Source organism: Rhinopithecus roxellana, chromosome 19 (assembly GCF_007565055.1).
Source record: "Rhinopithecus roxellana isolate Shanxi Qingling chromosome 19, ASM756505v1, whole genome shotgun sequence".
Taxonomy (NCBI): Eukaryota; Metazoa; Chordata; class Mammalia; order Primates; family Cercopithecidae; genus Rhinopithecus; species Rhinopithecus roxellana.
Genome location: NC_044567.1, coordinates 80,405,451 through 80,421,741, shown reverse-complemented (window position 1 = coordinate 80,421,741; position 16,291 = coordinate 80,405,451). Strand labels below are relative to the sequence as shown.

The 16,291-nt window shown below is 37.5% G+C and overlaps 1 protein-coding gene across 5 annotated transcripts in view; it reads left to right on the top strand.

Moving 5' to 3' along the window:
• The window catches only part of HELZ (helicase with zinc finger), a 171,051-nt gene that overhangs the window by 131,851 nt on the left and 22,909 nt on the right, over positions 1–16,291 (top strand). For all 5 annotated transcript variants that reach the window (XM_030923001.1, XM_030923003.1, XM_030923000.1 and 2 more), the window contains 4 exons: positions 3,534–3,613; positions 8,265–8,835; positions 9,219–9,453; positions 10,256–10,772. In XM_030923001.1, the coding sequence (XP_030778861.1) occupies positions 3,534–3,613; positions 8,265–8,835; positions 9,219–9,453; positions 10,256–10,772 (1,403 nt within the window). The remainder of the gene's footprint in view (positions 1–3,533; positions 3,614–8,264; positions 8,836–9,218; positions 9,454–10,255; positions 10,773–16,291) is intronic.

The following is a 16,291-nucleotide window of genomic DNA, read 5'->3' as shown; positions in this document are numbered from 1 at the left end:
TAACATACTGATTCTTCTGATCTTTGAACAGAGTATATGTCTCTCCATTTTTTTCTGTTAGGTCTTTATTTTTTTTCAGCATTAAAAAACGTTTTCAGGCTGAGCACAGTGGCTCATGCCTGTAATTCCAGCATTTGGGAGGCAAAGGTGGGCGGATTACCTGAAATCAGGAGTTAGAGAGACCAGGCGTGGCCAACATGGAGAAACCCTGTCTGTACTAAAAATATAAAAATGATCCGGGCGTGGTGGTGCACGCCTGTAATCCCAGGTACTTGAGAGGCTGAGGCAGGAGAATCGCTTGAACCTGGGAGGCAGAGGTTGCAGTGAGCCGAGATCGTGCCACTGCACTCCAGCCTGGGTGACAGAGCAAGACTGTCTCAAAAAAAAAAAAAAAAAAAAAAGGGTTTCGGTATATACAGTCTTTGCACATATTTTGTTAAAGTGAAAGCTTAAATGAATATAAGTATTTAATTTATAATTTTCTTCTTCAGCAATATGTTCCACAAATACCAGTATGTTGTATTTTTATTTTCATTTAGTTCAGTATATTTCCTAATTTTTCTTGAAATCCTACCCATGGATTATTTAGAAAGGTGTTTTAGTTGCTGATTATTGGTGATTTTCAAGAAATTTTTCTGTTACTGATTTGTACTTTAATTCCATTGTGTTAAGAGAACATATTTTGTATGACTTGAATGCTTTTGAATGAGATTTGTTTCACAGCCCAGAATATGGTTTATTTTGGTAAATGTTCAGTGTGTACTTGAAAAGAATAGATTGCTCTGTAAATGTTAATCGGGGGCCGGGCATGGTGACTCATGCCTGTAATCCCAGCCCTTTGGGAGGCTGAGGTGGGCGGATCACCTGAGGTCAGGAATTTGAGACCAGCCTGGCTAACATGGTGAAACCCATCTCTACTAAAAATACAATATTAGCCGGATGTGGTGGCGCACGTCTGTAATCCCAGCTACTCGGGAGGCTGAGGCAGAAGAATTGCTTGAACCCAGGAGCTGGAGATTGCAGTGAGCCAAGATCGTGCCATTGCCTCCAGCCTGGGCAACAAGAGCGAAACTCTGTTTGAAAAAAGAAAAAAAAATGTTAATCAGGTCAAGTTGGTTGGTAGAGTTGTTCAGGTCCATTGTATCCTTGCTGATTCCATACTCTTTCCATCAATTACTGAGGAGGGATATTGAAATCTCCCAATATAATTACTATTTGTCTAATTTTCAATTTTCAGGTTTCTAAGTTCTATCAGTTCTGAATGAATTTTGAAGTTCTATTATTAGAAGATAAATGTTTAGGATTGTGTGCTCTTGATTAATTAACTCATTTATCATTGTGGAATGACCTTCTGTGTCCCTGAAAATATTCTCTGGTTTGAGATCTACTTTGCGTAATATCAGTGTAGCCTCTTCAACTTCCTCTTATCAAGTGATAGCATGGTGTGTGTGTATGTGTGTATGTGTATGTATATTTTTACCTTTTAATCTGTTTGTGTCTTTATATTTAATGTTTGTTTATTTTAGATAACATATAGGTGGCTCTTGATTTTTTAAAATCTAATGTGACAATCTCTGCCTTTTAATTGGGGTATTTAGACCGTTTGCATTTAGTGTGATTGTTGATATAGTTAAATTTGATTCTATCATCTTGCTATTTGTTTTCAATTTGTCCAATTGATTTTTCCCCCTTTTCCTTTTATTCCACCCTCTTCTGGATTGGGAGAGTATTTTTTTTTTTAATGACTCCTTTTTGTCTCCATTGGCTTAACAGTGACAACTCTGTTTTATTATTTTGCTAGTTGCTTTAGGGTTTATAGTATAAATCTTTAATCTTCACAGACTACTTTCCAATTTATATTTTACCACTTCATTCACAGTAAAGGAAGCTTAAAGTATGCTGTTTTTTCTGTCCTGGCCTGCATGCTATTGTTATCATGTATTTTACTTTTACATATAAGTCCCCAAAACATTATTGTTATCTTTGTTTAAACAGCCAAGTAAAAGAGTTTTAAATCATAAGAAAAATAATCTTAAGTATTTACCCATGTGTTACCATTTCTAGTAATTTTTCTTTCTGTATATTGATGTTTCCAGCTGATACAAGTTTTCTTCTGCCTGAAAGACTTCTAGTGCATTTCTTACAGTGCAGGTCTGCTGATGATGAGTTCTTTCAGCTTTTGTATGCCTGAACATGCCTTTATTTCGCTTTCATTTTTAAAAGATGTTTTTGTAGGGTAGAGAATTCTTGGTTGGCAGTTTTTATCATTTGGTACTTTAATGGTGATGTTCTACCATTTTCTCACTTGCTTTTTTTCCAGTGAGAAATCTGATGCCATCGTTATTCTTGTTTTTCTGTATGTAACAAGTCTTTTTCTCCCTAGCTGCTTTATACATTTTCTTTTTATACTGGTTTTATCAGTTTGATTATGACATGCCTTGATGTGGTTTTCTTCCTGTTTCTTGTGTTCAAGGTTTGTTGAGTTTCTCAGATCTTTGAGTTTATAGTTTTTATCAAGTTTGTAAATTTTTAACCTTTATATCTTTTCGGATATTTTTTTCTGTGTTGCGCCTACCACTGTTCTGCAGAGATTCTAATTACCCATATATTGGGATGCTTAAAGTTTTTGCACAGTTTATGGGTGCTACTTTTTAAAAAATTTTTTTCTCTTTATGTTTAATTTTGGATAATTTCTATTCCTGTGCCTTCAAATTTGCCAGATTTTTCTTCTGTAGTGTCTGTTCTGCTGGTAATTCCATTCAGTGTATTCTTTGTCTCAGATACTGTAGTTTTCATTTCTTGAAGCTTAATGGTAAGGTAATTCTGGAGTGATAATTCATTTTACAAAGTTCCAGTGGCATTCTAAAAAGAATGTTTCTGAACAAGAACCTAAATCAAGGATTCCTTCAAGGAACTTAAACTATCCAGTGGTTAATTCTTTTGTAAATTAAAACCCTTTCCCATGTATGAATTGTCTATTATAACTGTGCTTTTTTAAAACCTTAATTTTGCCTCCTCTACTATTTATCACCCACTTATACTCAGTTTGATATCTATTACTTTTAAACAGTATAACCACATTCCTTTCTGAATGTCTTTCTTATGTTTAGATTCCTTTACTAAATTGGATTGAGGCATTATTTAGATTTTTGCTTAATTGCATTTATAAGTGACCAAAGCATTGAACCTTTATAAATAGGCAAGAATGCCAAGGCCTTTAATACATCTAGTTTAAGCAAATGAGGCTGTAATTCCTGGAGACTGGGTAGTTTCCTTTGGGATTATTTGATGCTTTGAGGTTATTCCCTTATTAGGCTTTGTCTTGTCAATGAAGTTTGCTTCATTTATAAGTTTTCTTTCTTGCAGAGAAACTATGACTGACAATTTAAGAACAAAACCCAAGTAGTCATCCACTGATCATAATAGGTGAAAAGTGTTTAAAGTATTCTGCCTCTTTCTCTAATATTGGATAAGCCTTGGAAATGTCATATCCACTGGAGAAAACTTATAAGGATTTTTAAATATTTTCTTAGGTAAAAGTGATACAAATAATTCCGGACCTGAAATGAATAAGATTCGAACACCAGAGAAAAAGCCAACAGAACCAAAACAGGTATGCTGCTTAGTGACTGCATTGTCCTAGTGGATTTAGTCTGATTGGTCATCTTGGAATCTTGATGTTTTAAAGAAAAATACCTCCATTTGTACCCTTATCCTTTATGTTTATTTTTTCACAGGGATATAGTGAGCCATATTGCCCTCTCTTTCTTGATCTCTTCTTTGGCTGTGCTATTTCATGTATCAGTATACTTTTCTCAAATTCTATTATTCAGTGTTAAAGTTGATTTTAGAGATTTTCTATGATAAGGTAGTAAATGAAGACCGAGCTACAGGTGTGTTATTACAAGTGTGTCATTATCGTGAAGAAGGAAGACTTCTTCCTCGGAGACAGGAAGACTTCCTCAGGTCCCTCACCTTATTCTCTCATCATACCCACTAAGCCCTTAATTCTTTATCTGTCCATTCATCTGTTTTCTCTGCTTCTGTGCTTATAAGCTACTTAGAGAAAATCAAGTCACTGGTTGAATTAGCGCCACTGGAAGCTCTTGTTTTCTAATCTGAATGGAACCCTCAGGGCTCTCCTTCATTTCTTTCACACATATCTCACTTCCTTTGCCCAGTTGTTTCAGTGACTCTTCTCAAGCCTGATTACCTTCCACATTCTGTTATCCTATTGGATGGCTTGTCTCAGACTTACCTCATCAGGATTTTCTCTTGTTAATTTGTAACCTTAAATTTAGCACTTTTACCATATCCCTGAGCACTCTTATTCCTGATCACCAGTCTCAGAGGAAGAGTTCCTTTTAAGATTAATCTTTCCTCTGCCGGGCGTGGTGGCTCAGGTGTGGTGGCTCACACCTATAATCCCAGCACTTTGGGAGGCCAAGGCGGATGGATCACTAGGTCAGGAGATCAAGACTACCCTGGCTAACAAGGTGAAACCCCGTCTCTATTAAAATGCAAAAAAAATAGTTGGGCGTGGTGGCGGGCGCCTGTAGTCCCAGCCACTCAGGAGGCTGAGGCAGGAGAATGGCGTGAACCCGGGAGGCGGAGCTTGCAGTGAGCTGAGATCGTGCCACTGCACTCCAGCCTGGGCGACAGAGTGAGACTCTTTCTCAAAAAAAAAAAAAAAAAAAAAAAAAAAAAAAGATTAATCTCTCCTCTTCAGGTACCACATAGACCTTGGCCCTTCTCCTCATTTATCTTTCCATTCTTTCTAGTTGTTGGTTCTTCCCTGTTAGCCTATAGCATATTTAGATCTCTTTTAGCCTAAAGTAAGCAAATTACTTGATAGACTTTTTTAAAAAGATAATTTCTTTAACCTTCATCTCCTTTATAGCTACTGCCTCATTTCTCCTTTCTTCCTCACCTGTTATTTGCTCTTTAACCCACAAAGTCTACATTTCACTGAAACTATTGTGCTCTTACGAACATACTTCAAATGTATTCTTACTTGGCTTTTCTTGGTATTAGGCACTATTTTCTACTTCTGTCTTTGACCATCTTGTTTCTTTTGTTTTGTTTGACACATTTTTACTTTTCACAGTCTCTCTAACATGACTTCTTTTTTAAAAAGTTCCTGCTCAGCCTCCTCCAACATCTGTCCCTAGTCCCTAAGTTGGGATTTCCCAGAGTTCTGTCTTTGTCCCACCTGTCTTGCATTCTATGGTTTCTTACTATAAACCAGTCCGAACCATAATTTTAAGTATCCACTTCATGATACCGACTTCCAAATCTGTATCTCCAACCTCAGCCTAGTTTTATTTAAGCAGCTATTCTCTTTCTTCATTTACTTATATCACATAAGCATCTCTTTACTCACAGCTTCTATATCTGGAAGGATTCAGTACCTTCTGGAGGGGCTGCAGTACAAATGAGGCAGCCAAGGGAACCTCCTGATAGATAAGCGGGGGCTGCAGTGAAAGCAGAAGTGGTATGTGTTTGGGAAGTGGTGCAGAGAGAGAATGAGGGGCATGTCAAACTGGTGCACCTGCACCAGCAACACATATAGTCAGAGGCAGCTTTGGGACGAAACCAATCACACGAGTCTTAGATGCTCTCAGAGCAACTGAAGCCAAGATAGCTAAGTGTCTCTCATGTCCTCGTTTTAAAATTTCTGTTAGAATTCTCCCTGTTAGAGAGCTAGGTAACCTGAAAACATGTTTCGTTTTCTCTCCCACCCTGATGCTTTGTCTTGGGGCCCAGGAAAAATAAAAGAACTAGTCCTGGCTCTTTCGACTCAGTGCCTCCTCAGTATTAAGAGGAAAATGATAGAGGAGAATCTGATTCTGATAGTAGCAGATGCAGGCTTATTCAGCCCTTACTGGCCTCTACCTTGCTTAGGGAGCCGATTGTAGTATTATAGAGTAGCACAGTCCTGATCTAAATTTCTGAGACACAGACCTAGCTTGCTTTCTATGTCAAGGTCAGAAGTGATAGAGACAATTAAGATAGCAGCTTATTCATAAACAACCTTGACATCTAATTATGACCTCCCTCATGTGACCAGAGTATGCATATCAACAATATCTTCTGGAAAAAAAGTATATCCCAGGTGAATATAATTTTAGTCATTGAAAGGATGGAGATTTATGGAGGAAAATGTTTGTTTATGAAGAACCTTAATCAGGTTCTGAGACATCTGAAGAGCAGCTATTGCATTCTTGGGAAGACTGAAATAGAATTGTCATGCTTCTCACTTCTTTTTCTAGATAATTTGTATATACTAAGTAATTTTAAGGGCCTAAAATTGGCCAAATTTAATGGCAATCCATTTGCGCTAGATTAGAGATGAGGATGCAATTGGCACACAATTTGCATCGCGACCATTTGTTGCAACAGGTTGGTCACCAAATGTACCCCAATTGCAGTTCAGGAATAAGCTGCTTGTTCTGTTTTTTGGGAGTGGTCAGTTCTGTGTCTAATTCAAGAGCCTTGGGTGAGGCAAGTGCTCTGCAATCCTCAGTCACTAGCTCATCAGTGAAACTTGTAAGGAGATTGACGTGCCAAATTTATTTACACTCCAAGCAATGCATGGAGTGTTTTGAGAGAGCTGGAAAAAGAACATCGTCGCTTTCCATCTTATATTTTATTTTTCACATTGTCATCACTTATGATCAAACTTACATTTCAGAAGGATGGCAACACTCCCCAGCTTAAAAACCTTTTGTAGTTACCAGTTTATGGAATTAAAAAACAGTCACTCAGAATTGAATAATTCGGGGTCTCATGTGATTGGGCTCTTGTAGTTTCCTCTGATGTTAAAAAGGGAAAACTAATTTATAAACAAGTGAAGTTATAGCTCTGCGTATACAAAACTTCCCATGCTCTCCAAATCTGCCAGACTTTTCCTTTCTTCAACCTTTGCATAAACTGTTACCTTTACCTGGAATGTCCTTCCCTCCTCGGAATATTCCACCTCTTTTTGTAAGATTCAACTCAAATGTCTTGACCTCTGTGAAACCTTCCTTAATTTTCTCAGGCACTACAGTTGCATCCTCTTATAGTACCTCTAGTGATATGTTTACATATTGTTATCTTCTACTGGACTCTAGGCCAGGGGTCAGCAACCTTCTTCTGTAAAAAGCCAGACAGTAAATCTTAGCCTTGGGGACCACATGGTCTCTGTTGTAGCTGCTCTGCTCTATCCTTACAATGCACAAGCAGCTACAAACAATATGTAAACAAATGAATGTGGCTGTGTTCCAAGAAAACCTTATTTACAAAATCTGGTGAGCTGGAAATGGCATTGGAGTGGGGGCATGGTATATAGACCCCTGCACTAGGCTCTTGATGGCTAGGCTGTCTTATTATTGCCTATTTTTAATTTCCAACACCAGGCACAGTGTATTGTTTGGCCACAATAAATGTTAAAGAAAGAATGTCAATATGTAATGGAAAAATTGACAACCAAACTAGTTATATACAAAAGTGGTATAGTACTTGTTTGTTCATTTCAAAGTTGTTTAAATTGAGATGCATCTTTTTATTAACATAGATATTTTTAAGGAAATAGATGTATAAAAACAATAAAACCAGTCTGGGTGCAGTGGCTCATGCCTGTAATCCTAGCACTTTGGGAGACCTCAAACCTGAGGTCAGGAGTTTGAGCCCAGGCCTGGCCAACTTGGTGAAACTCCATCTCTACTAAAAATACAAAAATTAGTTGGGTGTAGTGGCGCATGCCTGTAATCCCAGCTACTTGGGAGGCTGAGGCAGGAGAATTGCTTGAATCCAGGAGGCAGAGATTGCAGTGAGCCACGATGGTGCCACTGCACTCCAGCCTGGGAGACAGAGTGAGACTCTGTCTCCAAGAAAAAAAAAAAAAAAAAACCACCATAAAATCAGAAGGAAAACACATTTTAATGATTTATATCAGAATGAAATAAATGACCATCTTTCTAAGGAAGAAAGTGTGAAATTAAAAATAATGCCCTGAAAGGAATTAAAGTAGATATGCTAATAAAATGGCAGTATGTTTTCTTATGACTCACATTTAATATGCTGTTTTCTGTGTCATCTTTTTAAATTTAAAAAAATTTTCCTTTATTTAATTGTGAGGAAGTAAATAATTGAGCACTCAGCTCTCCTGCTGGAAGATGTCAATGTATCATATCCTTTAGATGTGTTAGGGTTGGGAAAAGGTGGAGAGCAACTGAATTCGAATATTCTGCAGTTAAAAAAGGCTTCTTATTTTTTTCTAGGTTGATTTGGAATCAAATCCACAGAACAGAAGTCCTGAATCACGTCCTAGTGTTGCTTATCCCAGTACCAAATTTCCTCGCAAAGATAATCTCAACCCAAGACACATAAATCTTCCCCTTCCTGCTCCCCATGCACAGTATGCAATCCCTAATCGCCATTTTCATCCCCTTCCCCAGCTACCAAGACCACCCTTTCCAATTCCACAGCAGCACACCTTGTTAAATCAGCAGCAGAATAATTTGCCTGAACAACCAAATCAGATGCCACCTCAGCCAAATCAGGTAGTCCAGCAGCAAAGTCAGTTGAATCAGCAGCCTCAGCAGCCGCCTCCACAGCTTTCTCCTGCATATCAGGCAGGACCCAACAATGCTTTTTTTAATAATGCAGTTGCTCATCGGCCACAGTCTCCTCCTGCAGAGGCTGTGATTTCGGAGCAGCAGCCGCCTCCCATGCTGCAAGAAGGCCACAGTCCTCTGAGAGCCATTACACAACCCGGCCCCATTCTTCCTTCGCATCTGAATAGCTTCATTGATGAGAACCCCCCAGGATTACCTATAGGGGAGGCTTTAGGTAAGTTCTATTATCGCTAGATGTGAAAATTCAGAGTTTAGTTACTTAAAATGACATGGACTGTATGTACAGTATTATTTTGGGTTAAGATTGAATCATTTCTTCAAATAATGCTAGCAAAAACCCCCCGTTTAGTGTGATAATCAGAAACTAGTTCTAAATGCTGTATGATAGTATCCAGTGGATGTCAGGATCATCATTATGTAAGTTGTCATCATCACCATAACTGATTTCTGACAAATTTAGAAAACATTTATTTCTTACTAAAACCGAATTTGTAGCTCTTTCTTTGTCTTTGTGGAGAAAATATGTTAGTAAAAACTTTAAATAATGAACTTGAAACCCCAAATTCATAAAAAAAATTTTCACAAATATTTTTGCAGATCGTATACACGGGAGTGTCACTCTGGAAACATTAAGACAGCAGCAGGCACGGTTCCAGCAGTGGAGTGAGCATCATGCCTTTCTCAGTCAGGGCAGCGTTCCATACCCACCCCATCACCATCCTCACCTCCAGCATCTTCCTCAGCCGCCCCTGGGATTACATCAGCCGCCAGTGCGGGCAGACTGGAAGCTCACCAGCAGTGCCGAAGATGAAGTGGAGACCACATACTCAAGGTATTCCAGCCAAATGAAAATAGCCTCTGGAATGCGACCCCCTCACTGTTCTCTTTTTTGACTGTAGTCCTTTTAGCTTCAAGCTGGAATATTGCCTCAGAGAAATTGGATGCTGGCCTTCTAAGCACATGCTACACAGTCCTCTTGATTGGCTCTAAAATACAGAAAACTCATTTAGAAGTAACTCTTGTACAAATTTAGGCATGGATGATCTACTATGGGTTGGAAATTAACTTGTTCCTTTGCTTTGTGGTCTTTTCTGCAGGAGAAACACCATCACTGTGAGCGGGTTTTTTATTTAGTAGTAATACTTGCAAAGAATGAATAAAGACAGGAGTAAATTCGTGGTTAAAAGCTAAAAATTATATCATTAATTATTTTTCTGGTGGCACAGAATTCTACGTTCCTATAATTCCAGCTACATATGAGTGTTTGGTCCTAACTGTAAGCTTGTTTTTATGGCCAGTGTCACATGAATGCTCTGAAGTGTTTCCTAATCCCTTCTGAACAAGGTCCACCATCATGGTGACCTTTTATAACTTCCAGTTGTCAAAGACATATAGAGACAAGGACATGTTTTTAATACAATGGGAACAGAAAGAAATCAGGTAATTGAGCATATTCAATATCTTCATCTCAGCATCTGTTGAGTGCTAATGCTTACATCTGAGATGAATTAATGCCAGTTCTAGTTATTAGTACTATGATTTAGTTTGTTGAAAATACATGTATAGTTGACTAAGCTTTCCTTAATGTGATGGAGCCTTTTGTTTTCTCCTCATATTTTATTGTTTTCCTGTAGGTTTCAAGACTTAATCAGAGAACTGTCTCATCGTGATCAAAGTGAAACACGGGAACTAGCTGAAATGCCACCACCTCAATCAAGACTTTTGCAATATAGACAAGTACAGACTAGAAGCCCACCAGCAGTCCCATCTCCCCCATCCAGTACAGACCACAGTAGCCACTTTTCTAACTTTAATGATAACAGCAGAGACATTGAAGTAGCCAGCAACCCAGCATTTCCGCAGCGCCTCCCACCCCAGATATTCAGCTCACCTTTCTCATTGCCATCTGAACACCTTGCCCCTCCTCCCTTGAAATACCTGGCACCTGATGGAGCATGGACTTTTGCTAACTTGCAACAGAATCACCTAATGGGGCCAGGTTTTCCCTATGGCCTACCTCCATTGCCTCACAGGCCACCGCAGAACCCTTTTGTACAAATACAGAATCATCAACATGCTATTGGTCAAGAGCCATTTCACCCATTGTCATCTCGAACAGTATCTTCTTCTTCGCTCCCTAGCTTAGAAGAGGTAAATGTCTTCTTATTTTCCTTTTGTTATTAGTTGTGAAAAATATCAGTATTTATTGATTGATGATAGGAAGGCACAGATCTTATTGAATGTAATAGTGTATTAAAGATAATCCTTTCTTGGGAATTATTTTAATTGCCACCCTCCTATTGTATTTCAGAGTTTGTAAAATGGACACTACTGTTGAAACATGAAGCCCCTTAAAAGTCTTTTATTGCTGTTTAAAGAAAATATTGAATATCTGAGGACTCTATTCAAGGAGCTTTGTCTTTTTTTAATCTGAGGAAATGGCTTTTAGTGATTCATCTTTTTGATTTAAGTTACATGTATTAATTATACATTTGTTAACGAGAGCTTTCCAAAGATGCTGGCTTTTCAGCCAGTGCCAGCTCCAAGTTCTGTGCTCCTTCTCCTGCCACTCAGCCTGGTGCTTTGTTAGACTGAGGTTCTCTGATTCCCAAATATCAGAATTTGCGGATTTTTAACATAAAATTGACTCTGCTAAACTAAGCATTTTGAGGTAAACTGAATTTTATCTTAAAATATTTAGATATTTCTGCTGGGCACAGTGGCTCAGGCCTGTAATCCCAGCACTTTGGGAGGCTGAGGTGGGTGGATCACGAGGTCAGGAGATTGAGACCATCCTGGCTAACACAGTGAAAACCCCGTCTCTACTAAAAATAGGAAAAATTAGCTGGGCGTGGTGGCAGGCGCCTGCAGTCCCAGCTACTCAGGAGGCTGAGGCAGGAGAATGGCGTGAACCTGGGAGGTGGAGCTTGCAGTGAGCCAAGATGTGTCACTGCACGCCAGCCTGGGCGACAGTGAGACTCCATCTCAAAATAAAATAAAATAAAATAAATAAATAAAATAAACTTAGATATTTCTAAAGAGCATCTTCATGGACTTTTATTGCTATGAAAAACGTAGTAATTCCAGGTTATAAAACTTCCAAAGCAGTACCGTGTGGTGTAGGCTATAAAAATGTCTAGCTGATCCCATTAAATTTACAGTGATTAAAGATAAGAATGTGTAAAGCTGGTTGTAGTCATATCAGACAGAGACATCATAAATCGGGATAAACATTTCTAATTTTTATATATGAAAAATACTTTTTTGATATTAGCTTCATTTTGGCAGTTTCAGAATGATATCTAGAGGCCATTAGAAATAATTGATTCACGTTTTACAAGTTGTCTGCTATAGATGCTAATTAAAAGTCAAGATTCATAGGGAAAACTGTGTGTCTTATGTGTAGGGATTTAGAGGCAGTCTCTTCAAATTGTCCCAGTATTCATTGATTGGTTCATTCTGCATAGCTGTCATTAAAACAACTTACTGTGATTTTAGGCTCTTAAAGTAAGTTAGAAGCATAATACAGATGAATTGGTATCTATCTACATATATGTATTGTCAGGATCTAGAATTTTGGAACCATACTTTACAAAAATTTGGTACACATCTGACAGTCTTTCAGATTATAATGAACAGTTGTTTTACAACTGAGCAGTAATGTAATTTTCAGTTAAGTGATGTTTTAGCTGTTTATAATAAAATTTACCATTTTAGCCATTTTAAATTGTACAATTGGTGGATTTTAGTATATTCACAATGTTATACAGTCATCACTACTGTCTAATTCTAGGACATTTCATCACCCATAAAAGAAACCCCATAACTGTTAAGCAGTTACACCCCGATTTCCCCACTCTCAGTGCCTAGTAATCCCCAGTCTACTTTCTGTGTCTATGGAGACATTTCATAAAAATTGAATCATACATTATGTGGCCTTTTACATCTGGCTTTTGAAGTGCATCCACACTGTAACCTAGGAGTGGAGTTCTTGGGTGATGTAGTAAGTCTGTGTTTAACCTTTTGAGGAATTGCAAACTTTGTTCTCTGTACATTTATATTCCCACAGCTATGTAAGAGGATTCCAATCTCTCTATATACTTGCTTTGTAAAAAAATTATAACCATCCTAATGGGTGTGTAGTAGGATCTCATTGTAGTGTTTTTGTTTGTTTGGTTTTTGACACGGAGTCTTACTCTGTCACCCAGACTGGAGCGCAGTGGCGCGATCTTGGCTCACTGCAACCTCCGCCTTCTAGGTTCAAGCAATTCTCTTGCTTTAGCCTCCTGAGTAGCTGGGACTACTGGCGCCCACCACCACACCCAGCTAATTTTATTTTATTTTATTTTATTTTTATTTTTAGTAGAGACGGAGTTTCACGGTATTGGCCAGGCTGGTCTCAAACTCCTGACCTCAGGTGATCCATCCTCAGCCTCCCAAAGTGCTGGGATTACAGGCATGAGCCACCGCAGCCAGCCCTCGTAGTTTTGATTTGCATTTCCATAATTACTGATGATGTTGACATCTTTGCATGTGCTTCTTGATCATTTGTATCTTTTTTGGGGAGAAATGTCTATTCATATAAGAGTTTTAAAAATATATATTCTGGTACAGACTCAATCTCATATATGATTTGCAATTATTTCTCTCACTCTGTGGGTTGTCTTTTCACTTTCTTGATAGTGTCCTTTGATGCTAAACTACAATTTATCAATTTTTTCTTTGGCTGCTTATGCTTTTGGTGTCATATCCAAGAAACCCTGGCCTAATCCAAGATTGCAAAGATTTACTTTTACATTTTCTTTTTATAGTTTTACCTCTTACACTTGGTTCTTAGTTCTTTGGTCCATTTTGAGTTAATTTTTGTATATTGTGTGAGGTGGGTATCAAATTCATTCTTTTGCATGTGGCCAGTTTTCTCAGCATCGTTTTTGAAAAGACTCTTCTTTCCCGCATTGAATAGTCTTGGCAACATTGTCAAAAATCAGTTGACTGTAGATGCCGGGTTTATTTCTGGATTCTCCATTGTATTCCATTTATCTGTGTGTGTGTCTTTCTGCCAGTACCACACTGTATTGTACACTGAAGTATTGTAGTAAGTTTTGCAATTGGAAGTATGAGTCCTTACATTTTGTTCTTTTGGAAGATTGTTTTGTTTATTCTGGGTTCCTTGAATTTTCTCATGTGAGGTTTAGGATCAGTTTGCCAATTTCTGCAGAAAAAAAGCCAGCTGACATTTAAAGAAAGAATTGCTTTAAATCTGTAGATTAATTTGGGGAGTATTGCCACCTTAACAATATTAAGTCTTCCAGTACCTGAACATGGGACATCTTTCTGTTTGTTCAGGTCTCTTAAAATTTCTTTTGACAGTATTTTGTAATTTTCCAAGTATAAGTCTTGCACTTCTTTTGTTAAATTTATTCCTAAGCATTTTATTCTTTTTCATGCTATCGTAAGTGGAATTGTTTTCTTAATTTCATTTTTGGATTGTTCATTGCTAGTGTTTAAAAACACGATGGTATATTGATTATGTATCTGCAATCTTGCTGAACTCTATTAACTAATAGATTTTTTTGTAGATATCAGGCTTTTTTATATGGAAGATAATGTCATCTACAAGTAAAAATAGTTTCATTCTTCCTTTCCAATCTGGATGCCTTCTTATTTCTTCTTCTTGCTTAATTCTTGATTGTTTTTCTGGTTGCTGCAAGCTTTTACTTAGGTTTCTAGGTTCCTAAAAATGGATTATTACCGCTTTTGCCAATTTTTTTCTGTTTTTATGGAGGACTGGACTTTGGAGTTTCTCACTCTGCCGTTCTCGCTGATAATCACTTATGATGTTTTTATTTAACCTGCCAAACGAGTTCATAATATGAGGGGGAACTGTGTGCCAAGGTTTTTATAGGTTTTATGAAGTTTGTACTTTACTAAATAATAGTTCATATTGAATAATCTACTTTAGTCATTGATCTTTTTAAATGGGCCTTAATTTTGGAATTTAAGTTTTTTGTACCTTGGTGCTCTTAATGTTTGATATTTCTGTTATCTGTGTGTGTGTGTGTGTGTGTGTGTGTGTGTGTGTGAATAAGTACCTTTCATGGTCAGTGGGTTCTTAGAGTGAAATTTACTTTTGCAAAAACATTTGGTTAGTTTTATTTTGATGCATGAGATTCACAAATGATTCACTTACAACACTGAAAAATTTATTTAACAAAGATAATTTTTTTTAGCATATTGCAGATTTTCACATTTTCGGTGTATTAGGGTAACTTTAGTTTGTTCAAAATGCTTTTGCATGAATCATCTCACAAAGTGAATGATTGATGTGCTTGCTGTTTATTTCCAACCTTTTAAAATAATTTCTTTAACGTTAACAACAGAGAAAAAAGTCTTTTCCCTCCTATTATGGATTCTTTTTTTCCCAGAAAACTTAGTAGATTAATCTTGTGGGATGATATCTGGATGTTAGTTAACAGTTGACTTAAATGGAGATGGTTGGTTACGTTATGTTTCACTTGCTTTTTCTCTTTATAGTAATTTTGATTTTCTTGTGACAAATGAAATACATGGCCAGCATAGAAAATGTAGAAGTTAGAGAAATTATTTATAATTTCACTATGCAAAGATACCTGCTATAACGTTTAGCCTTTCCTAGCATTTATAGATGTGAATGTATGATCTGTTAATGGAGGGAGATTATTTGTTGGGGAAACTTGAAACACTTTATCTCTGCTGTTCCTGCAATTGCTGTGCCCACCTATATCATCACTGATTGGGATCTTGGTCCCATTCTGTAACATTTTTTGCTACTTTCAATTTTTAGACTGTTCTCATGTAGATGTAATTAAGACTTAACTCCATGGGTTTTCCTTACCCACCTCAAATGCAGCAAAAGCCATAGTCCTTGGCTACTTGGCTAAGATTGGACACTGTGATCCGGCAGTACTGCCTGCATCCTTTCCCACTCCCGGTCCTTACAGGTATGATGGGATGAGGAGGACAACAAAGGGCAAAATGCCATCTCCTCCTGAGCCAGGCAGTAGACCATCCCTGATTGCCAATAGATTAATAAATTGCTCCAATTTGATTTTAAATACCAGTGTAAGCTTGGGATTAGGGTTTACATTTTCTCCAGACGTTTAGCCAGTTGTCTTCCTGTCTTTTTGGAAGTATTACATTCTCATTAAATAGATGTCGCTTTCCAAATTATTTGCAATAGCATTGTATCATACTTGCTCCGAGGGGTGGGGGTAGTGAAAAATGAAATGCAGAGACAAACAACAGAAGTTAATTCTTGACCTCTGAGCTTCCAGAAGTTCAGTTTTTAGTAATTTTGGCATGATTAAGGATTTTTCAAAGGTAATTTTTATCTGTGTGGGATTTTTCACTTTGCGTGATAATTTAATAATCTAACCTCTGAGTAAGATGCATTTCTTCATTACATGTTGTGATCTGTTTCTGGACTTTGTGTATTTCTTCATCTATAAGTTTCTGTGCTAGAATTTTACTGTTTTAATTTTTGAGATTTTGTGGTATTCTAACCCAGTAGTGTAAAGTCTCCCTTATTACTTTTTTCCTTCCAGTTGCTATATGTGGGGCATGGGGTGGATGGGGGAGGAGGGTCATTCTGTGGTTTTTCTACTAAAAAAAATTTAGAATAACTTTATGAA